This window comes from Odocoileus virginianus, chromosome 5 (genome assembly GCF_023699985.2).
Source record: "Odocoileus virginianus isolate 20LAN1187 ecotype Illinois chromosome 5, Ovbor_1.2, whole genome shotgun sequence".
Taxonomy (NCBI): domain Eukaryota; kingdom Metazoa; phylum Chordata; class Mammalia; order Artiodactyla; family Cervidae; genus Odocoileus; species Odocoileus virginianus.
Genome location: NC_069678.1, coordinates 74,710,225 through 74,733,291, shown reverse-complemented (window position 1 = coordinate 74,733,291; position 23,067 = coordinate 74,710,225). Strand labels below are relative to the sequence as shown.

General features: G+C 35.6%; 1 protein-coding gene across 7 annotated transcripts in view; it reads right to left on the bottom strand.

The window, feature by feature from the left end:
* The window catches only part of TUT4 (terminal uridylyl transferase 4), a 128,908-nt gene that overhangs the window by 2,831 nt on the left and 103,010 nt on the right, over positions 1-23,067 (bottom strand). For 2 of the 7 annotated variants that reach the window (XM_020871444.2, XM_020871448.2), the window contains exons 21-28: positions 21,643-21,720; positions 21,323-21,500; positions 20,773-20,820; positions 20,602-20,684; positions 8,195-8,310; positions 7,076-7,296; positions 6,192-6,292; positions 3,135-3,582 (exon numbers count right to left, since the gene is read on the bottom strand). In XM_020871444.2, the coding sequence (XP_020727103.2) occupies positions 3,135-3,582; positions 6,192-6,292; positions 7,076-7,296; positions 8,195-8,310; positions 20,602-20,684; positions 20,773-20,820; positions 21,323-21,500; positions 21,643-21,720 (1,273 nt within the window). The remainder of the gene's footprint in view (positions 1-3,134; positions 3,583-6,191; positions 6,293-7,075; positions 7,297-8,194; positions 8,311-20,601; positions 20,685-20,772; positions 20,821-21,322; positions 21,501-21,642; positions 21,721-23,067) is intronic. The other 5 variants (XM_020871445.2, XM_020871449.2, XM_020871446.2 and 2 more) reach the window with 3 other exon arrangements.

Here is a 23,067-nt window from a genome sequence, read left to right as displayed (position 1 = left end):
CTGGACGGGTGGGCAGAATTTATATTTCACAGAACCTTAGTATGTCATTAAGCAGCTTACATTTTATCATAAAGACACTGCCAATTATCCTAGAATCAATTATATATTGGCCTGGAAGATTTTGTTAGAAGCTGAGACATTGTGGTGAAATGGTTGAAAACAGGCCTTGGTGCCAAACAACTTTAAGTTCAAATACTAATTACAAAAATTACTAAGGTTTAATTATGAATCCCAGGTTGTTATGAGGACTAAATAAGATAACAAAAATAAAGTGGCTTGCACAAATTCTGGCATATAACCAGGAACTTAAAAAAAAAAAAAAATCAGTCCTATCTATGGCAAACCACCCCCACCAATCTACTTCCCTTTAAGACCTATCTTAAAGTCTTTCAAAATGCAGTAACCCCTGAATCTTCTGGATCATTTCTGGAGGCTGTTCTCATTCAGGATCAAAATGTGGCAGAAAATAATCTGAAAGACACTGACCCTTATTTACTAAACTTCCTAGCAAGAAGTTAGGAAGTACAGGATAGGGAGGAAGAAAACCAAAACCCATACTAGCCACGCTCCTACAAGCTGTCTTCTCAGGAGGTAGCTAGTAAACAAAGCAGCTGGTTCACTGCAAGTGAAGCCAAGTTACAACTGAGAGCTGAAGCTGCAGAGCTCAGAGTTTACAAAAAATAAGATTGGGTATACATTACTGAGATCCTTACTAACTGAGGAACATTTTTATATAAAAGGGTATTTTTAGGATATAGTTCAATCTCTCTTGGTCATTTTTCACAACCAAATATTTTTATAATTAGAGATAGTCTGAACAATTACCATTAAAGACAATTTGAAAAATGGGTGAAAAAACTCATACAACCCCCTATTCTAATACAAACACTATTATCATTTTAATATATCCCCATCTGGTTTTTCCATTTTTAACATAATGTTAATTTTAGAAGTTGTACACCCATCCAACAAATAATAAACATTTGCTAAAAAAAAATAAAAATAAAAAAATAAACATTTGGTGAGTAACAGTTTGTTACATAATAAGTTAAGTCGCTCAGTCGTGTCCGACTCTTGGTGACCCCGTGGACTGTAGCCCACCAGGCTCCTCCGTCCATGGGATTCTCTAGGCAAGAATACTGGAGTGGGTTGCCATTTCCTTCTCCAGGGGATCTTCCCGACCCAGGGATCGAACCCAGGTCTCCCACACTGCAGTCAGATGCTTTAACCTCTGAGCCACCAGGGAAGCCTAGAAGTATACAAATAACATCTATCTTACAACAGGCACTATACTGGACACTAGGGAGACAATGATAGACAAGAAACAATTTACAACCTCTAAAAGTTCAGTCTAATGCATTAAGCAGACAAGTAAACAGGCAATTTCAACACAGTAAGACAAGTCTTATAATATGGATATTAAGGAAACATGAAGGAGAGAAAAGAATACCTAATACAATTGGAGGAGAGGATCTATAAGAATTAGAGGCTTCCTAAAGAAAGTGATCCAAATTTTAAAATGAAGGGTAAGTTAAGTTAGCCAAGCTTTTGGAGAAAAGCAGAAGGAGGTGAGAGTGAACAGAAGAGTTATTGGAGAGGATATTCCAGGCAGAGGGAACCAACCACTTAAGTAAATAATCAGGGGTAAGAGCATGGTGTGCCTGTAGGGTGTTAATCAGTTCATTAAGGCTAAGACAGAGATCAACTAGTGGTAGAGAAAGAAAGAAGTTAAAACTGTTAAAACTGAATCAATATATCAAAAGGCAAAGCATGTGTCTGTCTTCATGGTTATATAACTCAGTGACTATCACAGTGTTTATCATGGCATGCATACAATAAAAATTTGCTGAATGAGAAAAGCAGAGGCCACATTAGAATGGCCATGTATGATGTATATCCTTTGATCCTTGAAATCTAAATGAGTTCCACATTCTGGAATTTCTGCTCAGCAAAATATACTATCTGTATTATTTCAAAAGAGGTCAGAGATTCCTCCATTACAGTGCCTTAAGGAATAACATATTCGTTTAAAACTATCACTAAAATTATTCTGAAAATTGATAAAGGTAAATAATCAAGCTTTTAGTCTACATTTCCTCTACAAACAATATATGAGGATAACCAAGTAGTTAATAAGGAAAAGAATCACAGTTAGTTACAGAAGAATCACAAACAGTAAATAGAAAACACAGATAATTTAAATCCGGGTAATGGGAGGCTTCTATTTTACTCTCTCCTACTGTGTTCAAGTTTTCCATGATAAAAGTTTTAAAAATAAATATAATGTAAAACTAGTTTAACAGCATTTATTAACTATTTTTAAATACACAAAAATGAAAACAATGACTGGCTAGTAATAAACCAAAGTATTTCTGAACAATTTTGCCCAGGAATTAAGATTATATATGGTTTTCTTTTTCTTTTCAAAATGCTCTACAAAAAAAAATTTTTTAAAAGAGAGAAGAAACAACAACAGAAAAAAAAAAAGAAAAAAAAACAAAGATAAAAAAAATAAAATGCTCTACAAAGAATATGCATTATTTAATTATCAGTAAAAAACTCTTCTTTCTTAAGCTATAAAGTGTTACTAATCTTTTTCTTTTTAGAAAACTGCTTCTTAGTAAGTAAGGAGATAGTAAGAGTCCAAAGCAAAGATTACAGGTTTTGAAGAAAGAAATTGGTTTAGATCCTGGATCTACTATAACAGCATGACAGTTATTTTTAACTCTTCACAATTTCCTCAACTGTAAAAATAAGTGCTAGTAATACCTACACCAAATGAGACTGCAATGAAATTTTTAAATAATAATAACAAACATTTATATTTATTACCTCACTTAATATTCACATTCCTGTCAGTTAGGTTCTATTAATACACACTTATTTCACAGATGAAACCAATGTACAAAGAGATTAAGCAAATACCTGATGCCACATAATAAATGGCAGAGCCACGATTCAAATCCAGGTGGTCTGAATCCATAGCCCATACTCTTCACCTTACCTTATACTCCCCCCTCCAGAAATAATGATTGTCATCTTTTTACTCACATTTATCTCCCCAGGTTCAACCAATAATACAATTCATCCAACCTTTCTACAGACAAATACAAAAGAAGAAAAGAAAGGGTTACCCGAATTCCCCACTGTACCATTGTTCACCAGGGAATTTGGAGCCACAGTACGGGGCCAGTGTCCATCATGAGAGGAGCTAGGGATCGCCACAGGTCTGGCAGCAGGCTGTGCAAAGATGATGCTGGGATCGTTCAGGCCAATATTGCTGGGCGCACTGCCTGGTGCAGAATGGATCACTGGGCCGTGAATAGGCCAGGACGGGGTAGGGATTTGGAGGGGATGCATTGGCAACAATCCCATGTTGTGCATGGGAGAATACTGAGCTGGTGGTGACTGAGGAAAGTTATACATAGGCATCTGGACCTGATGGGGGTGCTGGGTTCCCTGCTGAGGTGGGCCAAGCTTGGGTTGGGATCCTGGCTGGGATGGAGGCTGGGTAATGGCAGTGGATTGGGAAGAGTTCTGTGGAAATGGCTGGGGCTGAGGAGAATAAGATGGCGAATCAGACTGCAGAGAAAAAAAAAAGATACATTTTAAAATTATTTTATGAACATCTTAATTTTATAAAAGCAGAAATTATAAAAATATAAAACTATGGAGTTACTTCATCAGAATACTATAAACAGAACTCTATGATATACATACTAACAGATAATAACAGAACCTCATTTTATATGAAGGCAGAGTTTTTCCCAAGGTTCTCAAACCCTCTCTCACATAGGTTTTATCTATAAACCTTTTTATTGCCCAAAGAAGACAAAGTCCAGACAACATACTTATCACACAGAGCACACTGTAACTAGAAGTTTACATCTAAATATCTCATACTCACTGTCATTTAGCTTCTCAACAAGCATTTATAGGGTGTCAGTTATGTACTGGGCATTGTTCTAGGTATTAAAAATTAAATACTAACATGTATGCCCTCATGAAGCTTAAAGTCAATAAGGAAAAAGAGGAGGAAGAGATAAAGATTACATAAGCAATCACAATAAAGTATAACGATTACTATGATAAAGACTGTATAATGTATAATGAAATCCCAGAGCAGGAACACCTAAGCCCACTTTGGGAGAAGAAGAGAAGACAAGATTAAAGAAAGTGGAAATCAAGGAAATCTTCCTGAAGGAAGTGACTTTTAAGCTGAGACTTAAAAAGAAACCAATATGATAAAAGAGAGTAGAGAAAAAGGAGAAGAGAAGATTCAGTTAGAGTGAACAACATAACTGAAGGTATACAGAAACAAAAGCACATGGCCTTTTAAAGTAATTGGAATCTGAAATGATGGTTACCGAGGCTAGGGAAGCAAATGGATGTGAGCTATTTGTTACAGATAGAAACAACAGGACCTAGTGACTGACTGGATGTGGAGGTTGAGGGAAGAGTAGTAGTTCAGGAAACTAGAGACAGTGAGATCATTCAATGAGATGGAGAAGACAGGAGGAAGAGGCAAACTTGGGGAGTTGGAAAGAAATATAAGCTACATTCTAGACATGTTGAAGCTGAAGTGTTTTGCAAGACCTTGAATAGCAAAGCCCATCAGTCAGACTCTTAACCCGACCTCGGGTTGGGTGAGTGCTAGAAGCAGAGGATGAAAGTTAGGGGCACCATAGGAGAGTCATTAGAGCACAGGCTTTGGAAACAGAACCTAAGGATATAAGTTCTGGTTCCAAGTGTTTATTGACCTCAGGCAAAAAACTTAAATCTCAGTTTCTTCACCTGTAAAGTATAAATAATAGAATCTACATCATAGGTTTTTGTGAAGATTAACTATAACAATACATGTCAAAAACATAAACACCAAATTCAGAATAGTAGATACATTTTAGTAGCAAGGAAGGGATAATAGGAAAGTTTTAAGGGAACAGCGTCCAAGAGGAATGCATAGGGGTTGTCAACTGTGGATACTCTTTAATAAAACCAAAATAACAAAACACTGAGAATTGTTAAAGCCTCGTAGTAGTGCATGGTTATCATTTTCTATACTTATATATAACCATGGTTATACCCTAACCCTAACCATATATAACAATGGTTATCATTTTCTATACTTTTTCAGTATTTTAAAAATATTTAATAAGAAACAGGAAAAATGCATATATAGCAAATAGCAATCAATAAATGTTGTTACTGTAATATAATTGTTATTATATAATTTTTATGAAAATGTCAGACCCACAGTAGTAGATATTCAAGTGTTGGAGGTAGGGTTAGTGGGATCCTAAATGTTTTTTTAGACAAGTCCTACTATTGCTCTTCCAATGCTCTAAGAATTTTTTTCCAAAACACAGATCACATCTGATTTAGCATGTTTAATAGTTAACAGCTTTGAAGTGATTAGACCTGTGTTTGAATCTTTTAATTTCTCTTATTCTCAGCTTTCCAATTTGTAAAATTTGATCATACCAATACCTATCACTTCACATGGCCATTTGAAGGATTAAATGTGATAACAGGTGTGAAGCACTAAAGCACAATGTCAGACTTAAAATAAGCATTCAATTAGTATTTACCTAATTTAAAATGTGCAAGGTGAATACATATTTAGACAAAGGTTAGAGCAACTCAGCAAAGATAACATGAAACCTGTGAATCAGAAATCTAATTAAGTACTCTTTTACAGGATACGTTTCACTAGGTATCCATATCAGTGATGAGAAGCCACAAAATTTCAAGCAAATGAAGTATCATGCATGTACTGCCTTAACAGTACTAAAGCCTTAATATATGTCAATTTTGGGGTCTATTTTTAATTAACAGTGTTCTTTCATTATAGAATATTCTTCCATATTCTTGCATTATGCAAAACCTAAAGCCTCAAAGTTATTACCTTATTATAATCCAACCAACAACCTTATTTGGTAGTTACCTTATTTTACAAATAAGAAATAGGTTCACTGAAGTTAAGTATCTTGCCCATAGATTAAAACCCAGATCTACATTACTCCAAAAGTAATGCTCATTCTAGCTGATGTGCCTTGAGCAAGGACATCTCTATAAAGTATTGTGTAATCTGAAAGACTGAATTTGCCAATCTCAAAGATCAACCTTATCACCCACCAAAATTAGAGCTGTTTTCCTGCCACGACCAACCCATCTGCAAGCAGAGTACTCACGCATTCTGAGGACTGCCTAGTCCTTATGGACTGATCACCTTGTTGCTGGGCTGAACCAGCCACCTGCTGGGCATTTACAAGATTGCGGACCAGCTGGGCTGCTAAGAGAAGACATCAAAAAGAAATTTAATAGATAAAATAACAGAGAAATGATAATCAATAAACTCCCTTCTTCAGTACAACAGTCTCAAATCTGCGATTTTATAAACTTGGACTTTTAAACAATGATTATGTTAGTAAAGAACTTTTTAACAACTCATTTTTAAATTTAAGCCATTTCTCAAACCCTTAGAGCATTAAAAAAAAAAAAATACAGTGATTCTGGAAACAAGAACAAATATCATACTGTTTTCTAAAGAAGATTATGCATTTATTTAAGAAAATAACTCCTGCAACAAGAATCTGAATAACTGGAAATCATCACTTATATTTTGTTTTTTTTTCTTTCAATAAACTCTATCTGGGTTTCTAATTCATAAAATTCCCTATGAAATATAATAAGAACAGATATCCCTCTCTCATAAAAGACATGGGAAGAGATACAATTTCTCCTATATGTTCCCAGAAAAACAATCTCTCATTAACTTTTGGGGGTGGGTAGTTAACTTTGGTTAACTTTTCATAGCAAGAGAAATAAAATATATGACTCAAATCCAAAAAATACTTAGAGGGAGTTGACTGAATACAACAGACTGCTAAGACCTTGATAATAAACATATCCAAATACTATTCAAAATAAAAACCTAAATTTTCTCTTTAATAAATTAAAAGACCTGAAATCATAAAGTTATGTTTAGAATAGAGAAGAATCAGGGTCCTTAAAATGACATCAACATAAATGACACTATTTCCTCCAGAAACTATTTTTGGCTTTTTCTATTTACCTGCCACACTGCTATTCCTCTGACGGGCCAGCTTGACCTCTGGACACTCCCTTCGCACATGTCCTGCATCTCCGCAGATAAAACACCTGAGGTCTCTGGGGTCTCTAAAGTCTCGAGTGTCGTGGAGGTCTCGGGGGTCAAGGTCTCGGGAGTCTTTCTCCTCTTCATTCCCTTCTTTCTCTTCTTCACTGTCTTTCTTCTTTAGTCTAAACAGTAAACTGCTGATACCAATAATGTGGGGCTAGGGACTTATAAAATAACTATAAAACAAACTAAACTATACAAGAGCCTCACAATAAAGGGACTAACATGCCCATTGTTTCATGCATTTTTTTGAAGGCAAGGGTTCTCACATACCTACTCATATGGCAGATACTGGGTATTCTAGTAGTTTCATTATACAATATCAATTTTTAATGTTTAATAGCAAATTTTAACTGTACAATCCTTAGTTGGCTATTTGTTATGTCCATTTTATAGAGAAAGACATTTGAGGCTTAGAGAAAGTAAGTGTCTTCTCTAAATTTAATAAATAGCAGTGATGGAAACTACGAATTTGTTCTGTATGAAAAGTTCTAAGCTCTTTACATTAAGTAAAGCTTGATGACTAAAAAAGGAATTTCCTGGCCTATTAAATAGTATAAAGAACACAGGAAAAGTATCACAGACATATTTTCAGGGAGCACAGAGGATGTTTATTCCTTAAGGGAAAGAGTATATAGGTATATCTTACAATATATACCTCAAAGATTCATTTAATTATTTTTTAATTATTTGTTTTCATAATAGTGAGGTTCTCAGCAAGAACCTCGTATCTTGGTCTCTTTTTTTCCCCCCTGGATCCTAGCATGGTTTCCAGCATACAGTAAGTGTTAATAAATACTTCTGCAGTTTAAAAATCCTTAATGAATAGATGAACAAATAATAAATATCACGAGACACAAATGTACCAGGAATAAATCTCACTCTTTCACAAAACACCACTCAAATATACATTTACCTAAGGGTCAACTGCAAGCTCTAAACTTTCTCAATTTAAACATATCTAAACACAGTTATACCTTCAATTTGCCTCATATTTATTTTCCCTACAATGTTGATACATAATAATTTGCCAACCTTCTCCTTTTGGGGCAGTCTTTCATATAGTGGCCTATTTTTCCACACACACGGCAACATCGATCATTGGGAGCCAGTTCTCCATCTGTTAACACTCTGGAATCAAAGAAGTACTCCTAGGAAGAAAATACAACTTTACTAGGGAAAAAAAAAAAATCACTGTAAACTTTTGAATCCAAATGGAAAGCAGACCAGAACCCAAAAGTAATTTTTTAAAAAATGAAATAAACATCAACAAGTATTTCACTGTAACTAAAACCATGACATGACAACAAGATTCAGAATTATCATCATCAATATCACAGCTGCTAACAGTACTAATCACTTCACATTCACGCTTTTTTCTCATTCATCTGTAACATCTTTGTGTAATATCACGATAAAGCAGATACTATTTTCTTGCTCATTTTACAGATGAGGAAACTGAGGCTCCAAGGCTTGGAAAGTTCAAGCCGTTTGCTCACAGCAAAAAAAAGCTAGTAAGTAGGAGATAAAGGATTTCAAGCTAAGTCTGTCTGATTACAAATCTCATGCTTTCTGCCCCACCAGGCTACTTCCACAAAGTAATTGATATCTTTGCAAAAGAATTCTATGTAAATAAATCAGTCCTCTGGTTTATTTAAAATATCACTGGATTTACATTCAACATTTCAAGAATATGTAACATTTACCATACAAACTAGAATATACCTAAAAAGAACACTGAGAACCAATAATAATTAAATCATTTTTCCAAGTCTTCAAAGAATCAGGCTCATTTTTGCTTACTACCTTTGTTATCTTTTTAAGCTTTAGTTCAGTTTTGCACTATCACAAAGACTAGTTTATCCTGACAATACCCATATCTTTGGATGGCAAGAGAACATGTCTACTTAGTACTCTCTGATTTCTTCAAATCTATCTAATGTCAGGGATAAAAGTATAAGACAGACACCCACTGCATGGCTATTAGGAAAGAAAAATGATAGCAACAAGTATTGTAAGGATATGAAAAAACTGGAACCTTCATACATTGCAGGTGGGAATATAAAAAAGTCCAACTCTTTTAAGAAACAGCTTGGCAGCTCCTCAGAAAGTTAAACATAAACTTATTAAAACAACCCAACAATTCTACTGTTATGTATACAATCAAAAGAAATGAAAATATACACCCACAGAATATTTTGTACACAAAATATTTATAGCAGCACTACTCATAGTAGCCAAACAGTAGAAAGAATATAAATTTCCAACAAACTGATGAATAAATGAATAAAATGTAATATAACCATACAGTGGAATATCATTCAACCATAAAAAAAGAATGAAGTACTGATATATGCTACAGCTTGAATGAACCCTGAATACATTCTGCTAAATGAAAGACACCAGTCACAAACGGCTATACATACTCTGATTCTATTTTCATAAAATGTCTACAAAAGACAAATCAATAGAGCGAGAGGAAAAAGGAAGGAGGACTGACTGCTAATTGGCACAGGAGTTTCCTTGAGAGAGGACAAAATGTTCTAATTAGATATGGTGATGGTTGCACAATCCTGCAAAAATACTCAAACAATGAATTACTCATTTTATATAGGTGAATGCTAAAGTACATGAATTATTTATCAATAAAACTGTATTTCTAAAAAAGAAAACAATATAATCCTTTACATTTACTACTGATGAAGTCAATATAGTTTATTAAACTCTTCATTATCATTTTTTCTGATAAGAAAAAAATGAAAGCCTTTCTTAATTTACCTGGTTGCTTATAGCAAAAATCTAGGAAACTACCCTGAACTTATTCTCGACTCATCCCCTCTAATTAACCACCAGGTTGTATCCTTTCTATTCCTGAGTATCTATCTCTTTAATCAATTTTTCTTTATCCCACTTTCCTAGTTAAAGTGACCTAGACCTGGGGTCAACAAACTTCTTCTGGGAAGAGCAAGATAGTTAAAATTTCAGGTGTTGAGGTAAAATTGAAGACATTATATTATATAGGAACTTATAAAATAAGAGAGAAAGAAAATTTCCACAAAAATTTTATTGAAGAACTTAAAAATATATTAATAATAACAGAGTATAATGTTTTTATCATGTAAATTTACTTATTCAAAAAAAGGAACACTTCCTGGAGGAGACATTTGTTTAATTGGAGTTCAAAGTTAGTGCTGCCTATTATTAAAATAGAAGGCAAAAAAAATAAAATAAAATAGAAGGCAAATAGTTAATCCTAATCTGCAGATACATTTTATCTACTTCATCTTTGAAAATATTTTTCACAGATGAAAAGACTGAATATTTAAGGTACAGAAAATAATGAATGGATCTAGAGTACCTAGGGAAGGACTAGTCTCTGATAAAGAAGATATATCTGGTGACTGGCCAGCAAGATGGTAAAGTACAATGATTGAGTTCACCCCTTCTCAGTTGTGTCTGACTCTTTTGAGATCCCATGGACTATACAGTCCATGGAATTCTCCAGGCCAGAATACTGGAGTGGGTAACCTTTCCCTTCTCCAGGGGATCTTCCCGACCCAGGAATCGAACTGGGGTCTCTTTGCAGGTGGATTCTTTACTATCTGAGCTATCAGGGAAGCTCCCTTTTTAGAGAAACACCAAAATAACAACTAACTGCTGAACAACCATTGAACAATAAAAACAAAAAGGCTGGAACCTACGAAAAAAGACACCTATATCCAAAGATGAAGAAGCCACAACAAAATTGTTGGAGAGGCACAATTCCAGTAAAATCAAATCCCATACCTGCTGTGTGGGCAACTCACAAACTGGAAAATGATAATACCACAGAAGTTCTACCACAGGACTGAAAGCCCTGAACTTCGTGTCAGGCCTCCCAGCCTGAGGATCTGGTAAGAGGAAGAGAAGCCCCCAGAGAATCTAACTTTGAAGGCCAGTGGGGTTTGATTGCAGGAATTCCACAGAACTGGGAAAACAGAAATCCCACTCTGAGAAGGAGTACACAGGGACCTCTATATACCAGGACTCAGGGGAAAAAACAGTGACTTCATAAGAAACTGGGCTAGATCTACTTGCTATTATTGGAGGGTCTCTGGCAGAGGTGGGGGGTGGGGCTGTGGCTCACTCTGGGAACAAAGATACTTGCAGCAGCAGTTTTAATGAGCATGCATTGGGGTGAGTCCTCCTGGAGGCTACTATTTCCTCCCCACAACCTTAACCCCACTCAACAGCCTGAAGGCTCAAGTGCCAGGACACCTGAGGCCAAACAACCAACAAGACTGAAGCACAGCCCCACCCACCAGCAGACAGGTTACTTCAAGTCTTCCTGAGCATGGCCCTGACCACCAAAAGGACAAGACCCAGGACCACCCACCAGCTGACAGGAACCAGACCCTCCCACCAGGAAGCTTACACAAGCCTCTTAGACAGCCTCATCCACCAGCTGACAGGAACCAGACCCTCCCACCAGGAAGCTTACACAAGCCTCTTAGACAGCCTCATCCATCAGATGGCAGACAGCAGACACAAGAACTACAATCCTGCAGCCTTCAGAACTGAAGCTGTAATTACAGAATGTTAGACAAAATGAGACAACTGAGGAATATGTCACAGATGAAGGAACAAGATAAAACCCCAGAACTAAATGAAGTGGAGATAGGCAATCTAGGGTAAAAAAAAAAATTTTAAGATTAAAGGTAGTGAAGATGACCCAAGATCTCTTAAAAAAAAATGGAGGCACAAATTAAGAAGATGAAAGAAATGTTTAACAAAGACACAGAACTGAAGAACAAACAGAGATGAACAATACAATAACCAGAATGAAAAGTACACTAGAAGGAATCAACAACAGAGTAACTGAGGCAGAGGAAAGGATAAGTGATCTGGAAGTTAGAATGGTGGATATCACTACCACGGAACAGAATAAAGAATGAAAAGAAATGAAGACACTCTAAGAGACCTCTGGGACAACTTTAAAAGCCTCAAACATTCAAATCATGCAGTCCCATAAGGAAAAGGAAGAAAGAAGGGACCTGAGAAAATATCTGAAGAGGTAATAGCTGAAAACTCACCTAACATGGGAAAGGAAATAGTCATCCAATTCCAGGAAGGTCAGAGAATTCCAGGTAGAATAAACCCAAGGAAGAACACACCAAAACAAATGGGAATCAAATTGACAAAAATTTTAAAAAAAGAAAAAAAATATTAAAAGCAACAAAGAAAAGCAACAAATACAAGGGAACTCCCATAAGGTTATCAGCTGATTTCTCAGCAGAAACTGTGCAGGCAAGAAGGGAGCGCATGATATATTTAAAGTGATGAAAGGAAAGAACCTACAACCAACAGTACTCCATCCAGCAAGGCTCTCATTCAGATTTGATGGAGAAAGCAAAAAGCTTTGCAGACAAGGAAAACCTAAGAAAATTCAGCACCACCAGACCAGTTTTGCAACAAATGCCAAAGGAACTTTAAGAAGAAAAGAAAAGGCAACTACTGGAAACAAAATTGTGAATGGAAAAGCTTACCAGTAAATACAAAGTAAAGGTAGGAAATCATCTGCACACAAATATGATATCAAAATCAGTAACTATGAGAAGAAGAGAACAGGGATGCAGGATAATTGGAAATAAATTTGAAATTAAAAGACCAGCAACTTAAAACAATCTTTTTTATATACAGAATGCTATATCAAAACCTCATGGTAACCACAAATTAGTTGTGACCAACCTAAACAGCGTATTAAAAAGCAGAGACATTACTCTGCCAACAAAGGTCTGTCTAGTCAAGGCTATGGTTTTTCCAGTAGTCATGTATGGATGTGAGAGTTGGACTATAAAGAAAGCTGAACACCAAAGAATTGATGCTTTTGAACTGTGGTATTGGAGAGGACTCTTGAGAGTTCCTTGGACTGCAAGGAGATCCAACCAGTCCATCCCAAAGGAAAAAAGACCTGAATATTCATTGGACGGACTGATGCTGAAGCTGATATGCCAATACTTTGGCCACCTGATGTGAAGAACTGACTCATTTTAAAAGACCCTGATGCTGGGAGAGACTGAGGGCAGGAGGAGAAGGGGACAACAGAAGACGAGATGGTTGAATGGCATCACCGACTCAATGGACATGAGTCTGAGTAAACTCCGGGAACTGGTGATGGACAGGGAGGCCTGGTGTGCTGCAATCCATGGGGTCGCAAACAGTCAAGACATGACTGAGCAACTGAACTAAACTGGATATCAAAACCTCATGGTAACTACAAACTGAAAATCTACAATAGATACGTACACAAAAATGAAAATGGAATCCAAATACAACACTAAAGTTAGTCATCAAATCACAAGACAAGAGAACAAAACAGTTCAGTTCAGTTCCGCTGCTCAGTCGTGTCCGACTCTTTGCGATCCCATGAACTGCAGCACACCAGGCCTCCCTGTCCATCATCACCTCCTGGAGTTTACCCAAACTTATGACCATTGAGTCGGTGATGCCATCTAACCATCTCATCCTCTGTCGTCCCTTTCTCCTCCCACCTTCAATCTTTCCCAGCATCAGGGTCTTTTCAAATGAGTCAGTTCTTTGCATCAGATGGCCAAAATATTGGAGTTTCATCTTCAACATCAGTCCTTCCAACGAACACCCAGGACTGATTTCCTTTAGGATGGACTGGTTGGATCTCCTTGTGGTCCAAGGGACTCTCAAGAGTCTTCAACACCACAGTTCAAAAGCATCAATTCTTCTGCACTCAGCTTTCCTTATAGTCCAACTCTCACATCCATACATGACTACTGGAACAAAACAGGAAGGGAATGAAAAAGACCTACAAAGCAAATCCAAACCAATTAAGAAAATGGCAATAGGAACATATATATTGCTAATTACCTAAAACATAGATGGGTTTAGTGCTCTAATCAAAAGAAATAGAGGTGAATGGGTACATAAACAAGACCCATATACATGGTATCTACAAGAGACCCACTTCACATCTAGGGACACATACAGACTGAAAGTGAGGAGATGGGGAAAGGTACTCTGTGCAAATGTAAATTAAAAGATAGCTAGAATAGTAATATTCTTCTCAGACAAAAGAGACTTCAAAATAGACAAAATAAGAGAGACAAAGAAGGACACCACACAATGATTAAGGGATCATTCCCAGAAGGAGCTATAACAATTGTAAATAAATACTTACCCAACACAGAGCACCCCAACAATAAGGCAAATACTAACAGTCATTAAAGGAGAAATCAACAGTAATGTAATTAACAGTGGGGGACTTAAAAATATCCCATTTATATCAATGGACAGATTATCTAGAAAGAAAATTAATACAGAAACACAGGCCTTAAATGACACATTAGACCAGTCCACCTTCATTAACATTTACAGAGTATTCCATCCAAAGGCAGCAGAATACACACTTTTCTCAAGAGCCCACGGAACATTCTCCAGGATTAATGACAGGCTGGGCCACAAAGTAAGCTTCAGTATTATTTAAGAAAATTAACATCATATCAAGCATCTTTTCCAACCACATTGCTATGAGATTAGGAATCAACTACAAAAACTAAAAAACGCAAATACATGGAAGCTAAAGAATATGCTATTAAACAATCAATGGATCACTGAAGAAATCAAAGAGGACATAAAAATTACCTAGAGTCAAATGAAAATGAAAGCACAATGATCCAAAAGCCAGGGACATGGTAAACACAGTTCTGAGACGTTTATAGCAATACAATCTTACCTCAGAAAACAAGAAAAATCACAAATAAACAACCTAATCTTATATATAAAGCCAACAGAGAAAAAAGTATAAACAAAAGCCAAAGTTAGTAGAAGGAAAGAAAGAAAGATCAGAGCAGAAATATAAACAAAGAAAATCAATAAAATCAATGAAACAAAAAGCTGATTCTTTGAAAAGATAAGCAAAACTGATAAACCTTTAGCCAGACTCATCAAGAAAAAAAAAGGAAAGCTTAAACCAACAAAATTAGAAATTAAAAAGGAGAAGTTACAGTAGACACCAGAGAAATACAAAGGATCATAAAAGACTACTACAAACAACTATATGCCAATAAAATATACAACCTGGAAGAAATGGACAAATTCTTAGAAAGGCACAGTCTCCTGAGACTGAACTAAAAAGAAATATAAACTTCCAACAAACAAAAGTCCAGGACCAGATGGCATCACAGATTAATTCTATCATTTAGAGAAGAGTTGACACTTATTCTTTCGAAACTATTCCAAAAAAAAAATGCAGAGAAATGAATACTCCCAAACTCATTCTACAAGGCCATGACCATACTGAAACCAAAACCAGACAAAGATACTACCAAAAAAAAAATTTATAGGTCACTATCACTGATGAACATGGACACAAAAATTCTCAACAAAAAATACTAGCAATCTGAATCCAACAATATAGTAATAGGATCACACACCATGATCAATTGCGATTTATACCAGGGATGCAAGGATTTTTCAATATCTGCAAACCAATCAGTATGATACACCACATCAACAAACAGAAGAATAAAAGTCACATGATCATCTCAACAAATGCAGGAAAAACTTCTAACAAAATTCAACACCTATTTATGATAAAAACTCTCCAGAAAATGGGCAGAGAGGGAACATATCTCAACATAATAAAGGCCATATATGACAAGCCTGTAGTTAACATACTCAATGGCAAAAAGCTGAAAGTATTACCTCTTAGATTTGGAACATGACAAGGATATCTGTATTCTCACCACTTTCATTCTACATAGTTTTGGAAGTCCTAACCATGACAAATCAGAGAAGAAAAAGAAATAAAAGGAATATAAATTGGAAAAGAGGTAAAACTGTCACTGTTTTAAATGACATACTATACACAGAAAATCCTAAAGATGCCACCAGAAAACTACAAGAGCTTATCAATGAATTTGGTAAAGTTGCAGGATATAAAATACACAGAAATCTTGCATGTCTATACACAAACAATGAAAGATCAGAAGGAGAAACTAAAGAAACAATCCCATTTATCATCACATCAAAAAGAAAAGATTACCTAGGATTAAACCTACCCAAGGATACAAAAGACCTGTACTCTGAAACTGTAAGACACTGATGAAAGAAATCAAAGATGACACAAACAGATGGAAAGATATACCATGTTCTTGAATTAGAATAATCAATATTATCAAAATGATTATACTACCCAAGGCAATCTACAGATTCAATGTAATCCCTATCAAATTACCAATGACATTTTTCACAGAACTAGAACAAAGAAATTTTAAAACTTTTATGGAGACACAAAAGACCCGGAATAGCCAAAGAAATGTTGAGAAAGAAAAACAGAGCTGGAGAAATCAGGTTTCTTGACATCAGACTGGACTACAAAGATACAGTCATCAAAATAGTATGGTACTTTCACAAAAACAGAAATATAGATTAATGGACTAAGATGTAAAGCTCAGAAATAAACCCACGCAACTATGGTCAATTAATCTATGACAAAGGAGGCAAGACTATACAATGAAGGAAAGACAGTCTCTTCAACAAATGGTGCTGCGAAAACCACACAGCTACAAGTAAAAAAATGAAATTAGAACATTCTTTAACACCATACATGAAAATTGATTAAAGACCTAAATGTATGACCTGATACTATAAAACAAGTTAAGAGGAAAACACAAGCAGAACACACTTTTACATAAATCGCAGTAACATCTTTTCTGAGCTGTCTCCTAGAGTAATGGAAATTTAAAAATAAACAAATGGGACTTAAATAAACTCAAAATCTTTTGCACAACAAAGGAAACCATAAACAAAATGAAAAGACAACCCACAGAATGGGAGAAAATATTTGTAGATGATATGATGGACAAGGATTAGTCTCCAAAATTTACAAACAGCTCATGCAGCTCAATTAAAAAAAAAAAATCAAAAGAAGACATATAGATGACCAAGAGGCACAAGAAAAGATGATCAACACTGCTAATTATTAGAGAACTGCAAATCAAAAACTACAATGAGGTATCATCTCACATCAGTTACAATGGCCATCATCAAAAAATCTACAAACAATAAATGCTGGAGAAGGTGTAGAGAAAAGGGAACCCTCCTACAATGTTGGTGGGAATATGAATTGGTACAGACACTATGAAGAACAGTATGGAGGTTCCTTAAAAAACTAAAAATAGACAAATTGAGAGAGTAGCACTGAAACATATACACTGCCATGTGTAAGACAGATAGCTAGTGGGAAGCTGCTTTATAACACAGGGAGCACAACCTGGTGCTCTGTAAGACCTAGAGACACAGACCTGGGGTGGGGGTGGGAGGGAAGTTCAAGAGGAAGGATATATATGTATACTTAACAGTTGATTCACCTTGCTGTATGACAGAAACCAACACAACACAGTAAAGCAATTATTCTCCAATTAAAAACAAAATTAAAAAAAACAAAAAGAAACTAAAAACAGAGATACCATACAATCCAGTAATTCCAATCCTGGGCATATATTCAGAGAAAATCGTAATTCAAGAAGATATATGCACCCAAATGTTCACTGCAGCACTATTTACAATAGCAGACATGGAAGCAACCTAAATGCCCACTGACAAGGGAATGGATAAAGATGCAGCACATACATACAATGGAATATCAGCCATTAAAAAGAACGAAATAATGCCATTTGCAGCAACGTAGATGGACCAGGACGTTTTCATACTAAGTGAAGAAAGTCAGACAGAGAATGACAAATATCATGTTATATATGTGAATTCTAAAAAAAAATTATACAAATGAGCTTATTTACAAAACAGAAACAGACTCACAGACTTAGAGAATGAACATATGGTTATGGAGGGGCAGGGGGAGAAAGATAGATTGGGAGTTTCAGATTGACATGTACATACTACTATATTCAAAATAGATAACCAACTGTATGTATCTGTACAAGGACCTACTGTATAGCACAGGAAATGCTGCTCAATAATCTGTAATAATCTAAATAGGAATTTAAAAAAGAATAGCTACATGTATATGTATAACTGAATCACCTTGCTATATACCTGAAACTGATACAACATTTTAAATCAACTATGTTCCAATATGAAATCAATTTTTTTTTTTTAAAAAAAGAAGAGATACCTGAAGATACAAGCAGATTTATAGATATAGTAGCAGAAAGTTAAAGGAATATCTATTTAATACCATCTCTGTCTCAAAAGGAAAACATCCAAGTGTGAGAAAGGCAGAGAAGAAAGATGGGACAAAACAAATTGGGCACTGAATTTTGAGTAAAATAAATAAAACTTCAAATAGTCCCTATTGAATGGGAGACAGAGGTAACTAAAGAAATGTAATAAGAAAGTCAGATAGTATTGACAGTCCAGTTGAGGCTGGTGAACATTAATTTATAGTAGTGCTATAAACTGCCTAGCTTTAAGACTTTTTTCCATTGGTGCTTAGTCCAAGCATAAAGAGATGGTGGATGGCTGAGTTCATGTAAAGTTGCACACACAACAATGCAAAAGAAGGACAATGGTACAAAGGAATATAAAGTATATGCCAGAGGTAGACCAAGAAACATGAGTTAAATGGAGAGGAAAAAATGAAAACAGGAGATAACAGACAGATTGGGAGAAAATGGATTAATATGTCAGAGAACCTAATGAATAGAAGAATAGTTGAAATGGGAATGTTTCAGTGAGCAAGAAAGGTGAAAGTACAGAAAATATACTTGGTCTTCATTTTCACTAGAATCTAAGGGGATGAAACACATCTATTCTATATGCTGTTATAATCTTAGTATGTATCAAAGAAATAGGTACAAATCAGGAATTCATTAAGTGTTGAAAGAATGAACTTTACTATGGAAAATATTAAGCATGAAAGACTATATAACAAGGTTATTTTTCTACAATATCAGTTAGAACACTGATACCAACTTAAATGTCCATTTAAGGAGAAGAGTTAAACTGGTATATCCAAGCTATAAAATACCATATATTGACTTTTAAAGCAGAATAAAGCAAATTAAAAGATGATTGGGAGAATCATAGGCCCCTTCTGATAGGCTCTTATGCCAAATCATATTCAAGAGGACTCTACGTCAGTATTTCACTAAAAAGTCTGACTGCATGAAACTGCTAGGTTTCTACCAAACACACACATGCACACATACTAATAGAATTTCCACGATTTTCAGGTAAAATGCTTTATCAGTGTGTCACCATATTTGTTGTGATTTGACTATGCTTTTCATTTATTGCTATTTTAATATACTAGTAAAATTATCACTGTATTTTCCTTTTGTTAGATATTTTGCTTCTGCATGACTTTTGCGCCATTTCAAATTTTACTGTTATTTTATTTTGATTACAATCATTATCACCCCCACCACCTATGAATCAGGACTATCAAAAATGCTTCAAGGGAAAAAAGCTCTAGACTTTTTCTGCTTTTCTCACCCCAGCAAGAAAAAGTGATAAAACTGAACAGGATCAAAGATATTCATTATGCAACAACAGAGACATTGTTTCTCTTTTGAGATTTCTTCTTTCTCTGTGAGACTGTGACATCCTCCCATTAGAAGGCAACCTAAACCAGTGTAAGACCAAGAGGAATAGGGGACACTGCACACCCCAGTTCAGGTAAAAGGAATCCTCTCAGTTCCATGCCATTAGTCCAGCTTACCAAGGGCTGCACCACAATTAAAGCAGAAGCCTCAGCAAATAATTAAGTTTTATCAATACTTCGGGCTTCCCTGCTGGCTCAGACAATATCTCTCTATAGTGCAGGAGACCAGAGTCTGATCCCTGGGTTGGGAAGACCCCCTAGAAAAAGAGAATGACTACGCACTATAGTATTCTTGCCTGGGAAATCCCATGGACAGAGGAGTCTGGTGGGCTACACACAGTCCATACGGCTGCAAGGAGTCAGACATGACTGAGCAACTAACCCTTTCACTATCACACTGATACTTTGGTACTGACTTCTCTGTTTGTATTTTCACCAAGATTTCTAGAGATAGAAGAGAGGCAGTAGGGAGCACCCTCAGATTCAAAATTAAAGGATCCTAAGTTCTGACTATCACCCCTCACTTGTTTAATGAATGCTTATTTGATGCATCGTATGTGCCAGAAATTATGACAAGCGCTGGCAATATGATGGTCAATCTCACAGACATGGCCTCTGTCCTCATGGAGCTACTCAGTCTAGTGGGAGAGACAGAATTTAGCAAATAGATTTAAAAAACAGATAAAATACAGCCAATAGATATCTCACTATAGACTATGGTAAGTGCAATAAGAAAAGACGGAGTTATAACCATCTTTTCCCCTATTCCTAACACCAACTTGTAACAGGATTAGGTTTCTTGTACTACAAAAAAAAGTTCTATAGGAAACAGAAAAGACTCAGAATTCAAATTATGTAAACTTACAGCTTCTCTGCCAATGAGTGGGTAAAAAGGGGTACCAAAAAGTTTCCTTCCATTGATAAATGCTTTCATGATGAAATTGGTCACTATTGAAGAAAGAAGAAAAACAATGAAGATCCAGACCTTAAGGTGTAAGAGCTTTAAAAGCAGGATATTTCTATATTTAAAACTTACTTTTTCTAGAAACTCCAGCACCAAGGTTATGATTCAAATCAAAAGGGTCTAGAAAAGAAACATTTTATTCTTTAATTAAGAAGCTCATTGTAACATAAATATACTTAGTAACCATAACTAGAGTCTGATACTAAGCAACACAAACCAGTCAGAAATTATTTTTTTATAATTACAGATTAAAGGATGGAAACTGATAAAAAAAAAAAAAAAGAAGATACATCTTCCAAATTCTAGTGTGTTTCAGTTTCCCTCTCAATTTCATTGGCCAAATAAAATTCTAGCTTTTCAAAGGAAATTTGCTATATGACTCAGAGAACTCAAACTCAGGTTCTGTAACAACCTGACAGGGTGGGAAGAGTGAGAGGTGGGAGGAAGGTTCAAGAGGGAGGGGACATATATATACCTATGGTGAATTCATGTTGACATATGGCAGAAACCAAAGCAATATTATAAAGCAATTATTATTTAATTAAAAATAAATAAATTTTTTAAATTCTGCCTTTTGTTTTGCTTTGTTTTGTTCCTGAATTAATATCAGCTGAATGATTACCTTCAATGGCAATACACTTGGATGTCCACTGCTTCTCAAAAGTTGTCAACAGTTTTTTCTGCCGAATGCTAATTACATATTCTTTGAAATCAAATTCTTCAGTATAGAAGCGAAGCAGTCCCAACCAAAGCTCTCCTAATGTTTCTGTGTTCTTTCCAAGTGAAGGTAAACGTTTTTTCTAAGGTGAGAAAAAAAAGGAGAGTGACATATCTATACTTATCCAACATATAGATCCCAAATCCGAGTAAAATTATTAAATTATGCAAATCCTAACATGTATCAGTGAATATTCCACAACATAAAAACTATGAAGAAATTACCAGTTCTTCTGTTTTATCAAAGAAAAAAGCATTCCATCCATCAACCATTCTCTGCGGAATCTGTTTTCCATCAAAGATCTGTATTAAGAAAATCAATTTTATTATTAGATTTCAAATCATCCAACTCAAAGCCTAAATACCTTCACATCATTTTAGAATTTACATATAATAGACATATTGGAATATTTATTCCAAAAGGAACATGTCGAGATGATATAATTTGATGTCAAGTTATTAATGAAAATGAGTAAAACGTATCTGAAAGACCAAAGCTGGAAAGGGTGTCTCGAGAGCATCAGACTCTCCAAACGATCCATCTGATATTGTCTATTTGGTCTATCAAACACAGCCAGCCCAAGTTTAATTAAGTAAAACTAAAGAAAAAATAAATGAAAATGGCATCTTCATCAAAGGATCACAGATGCAGAAATCCATAAGAGATAATACTCATTGACTGTAAACCTTAAAGGAAATCAAAGAAGCTGGTGTGGGGAATAGCTCTAGTACCTTTAATCAGTTATCTGTATCAGATGAGGCTGAAAAGGGTCTGGACACTGATTCTTTTTTCATAGAATATTAGATAGCTTTTCTTGACATTTTGATAAATATTGTGAAATCCTCATGATTAATTATGAATAGTAATTCCCTGTCCTAAGGAAAGGGGGGAAAATAACGCTATTCTACTAAAAGAATTTCCTAAGATGATTGTACAGGTACAACTGATCTCTATAAGCAATTTTGAGACTTATTTCTTACAGGAGCTTTAAGAAAGAGATGCAATAAAGTAAAAATCTGGGATAAGTGCAGACTAAGCAGACCTCATTTCTAGTTTTAGTCCTGCCAAGTAATAACTCTGGACAAGACAATTATCCTTCCAAATCCTCAGTTTTCCCAATGGGAAAAAAAAAGAGTTAGATTAATTAGGTCAGTTGTTTTCAAATTTTATTTTTCTTTCAAATTGTTAGAACCCCTTCCTAAAATGGATTCTTCTTGGAACTTTAATAGTAAAACAGAGGTACTCTGATAAAAGCCTGAGTGGAGAAAATTACAGCCTATCTTTCCCTTACTCCACTCCTCACACACTTTAAAGAGCTCGTAGAGCTTGTCAGGGCTTCCCTGGTGGCTCAGATGGTAAAGAATCCGCCTGCAATGTGGAAGACCTGGGTTAGATCCCTGGGTTGGGAAGATCCTCTGGAGGAGGGCATGGCAACCCACTCCAGTGTTCTTGCCTGGAGAATCCCCATGGACAGAGGAGCCTGGTGGGCTATTGTTCATGGGGTCACAAAGAGTCAGGCATGACTGAGCAGTCTGACTAAGCACAGAGCTTATCAAAATATACTTTAAAACCACTAGATAAGGTGCTCCCCATGACTCCTTCCATTTTAAATGAGACAGTTAATTATAAAACTAACTGCATGTCTGTCC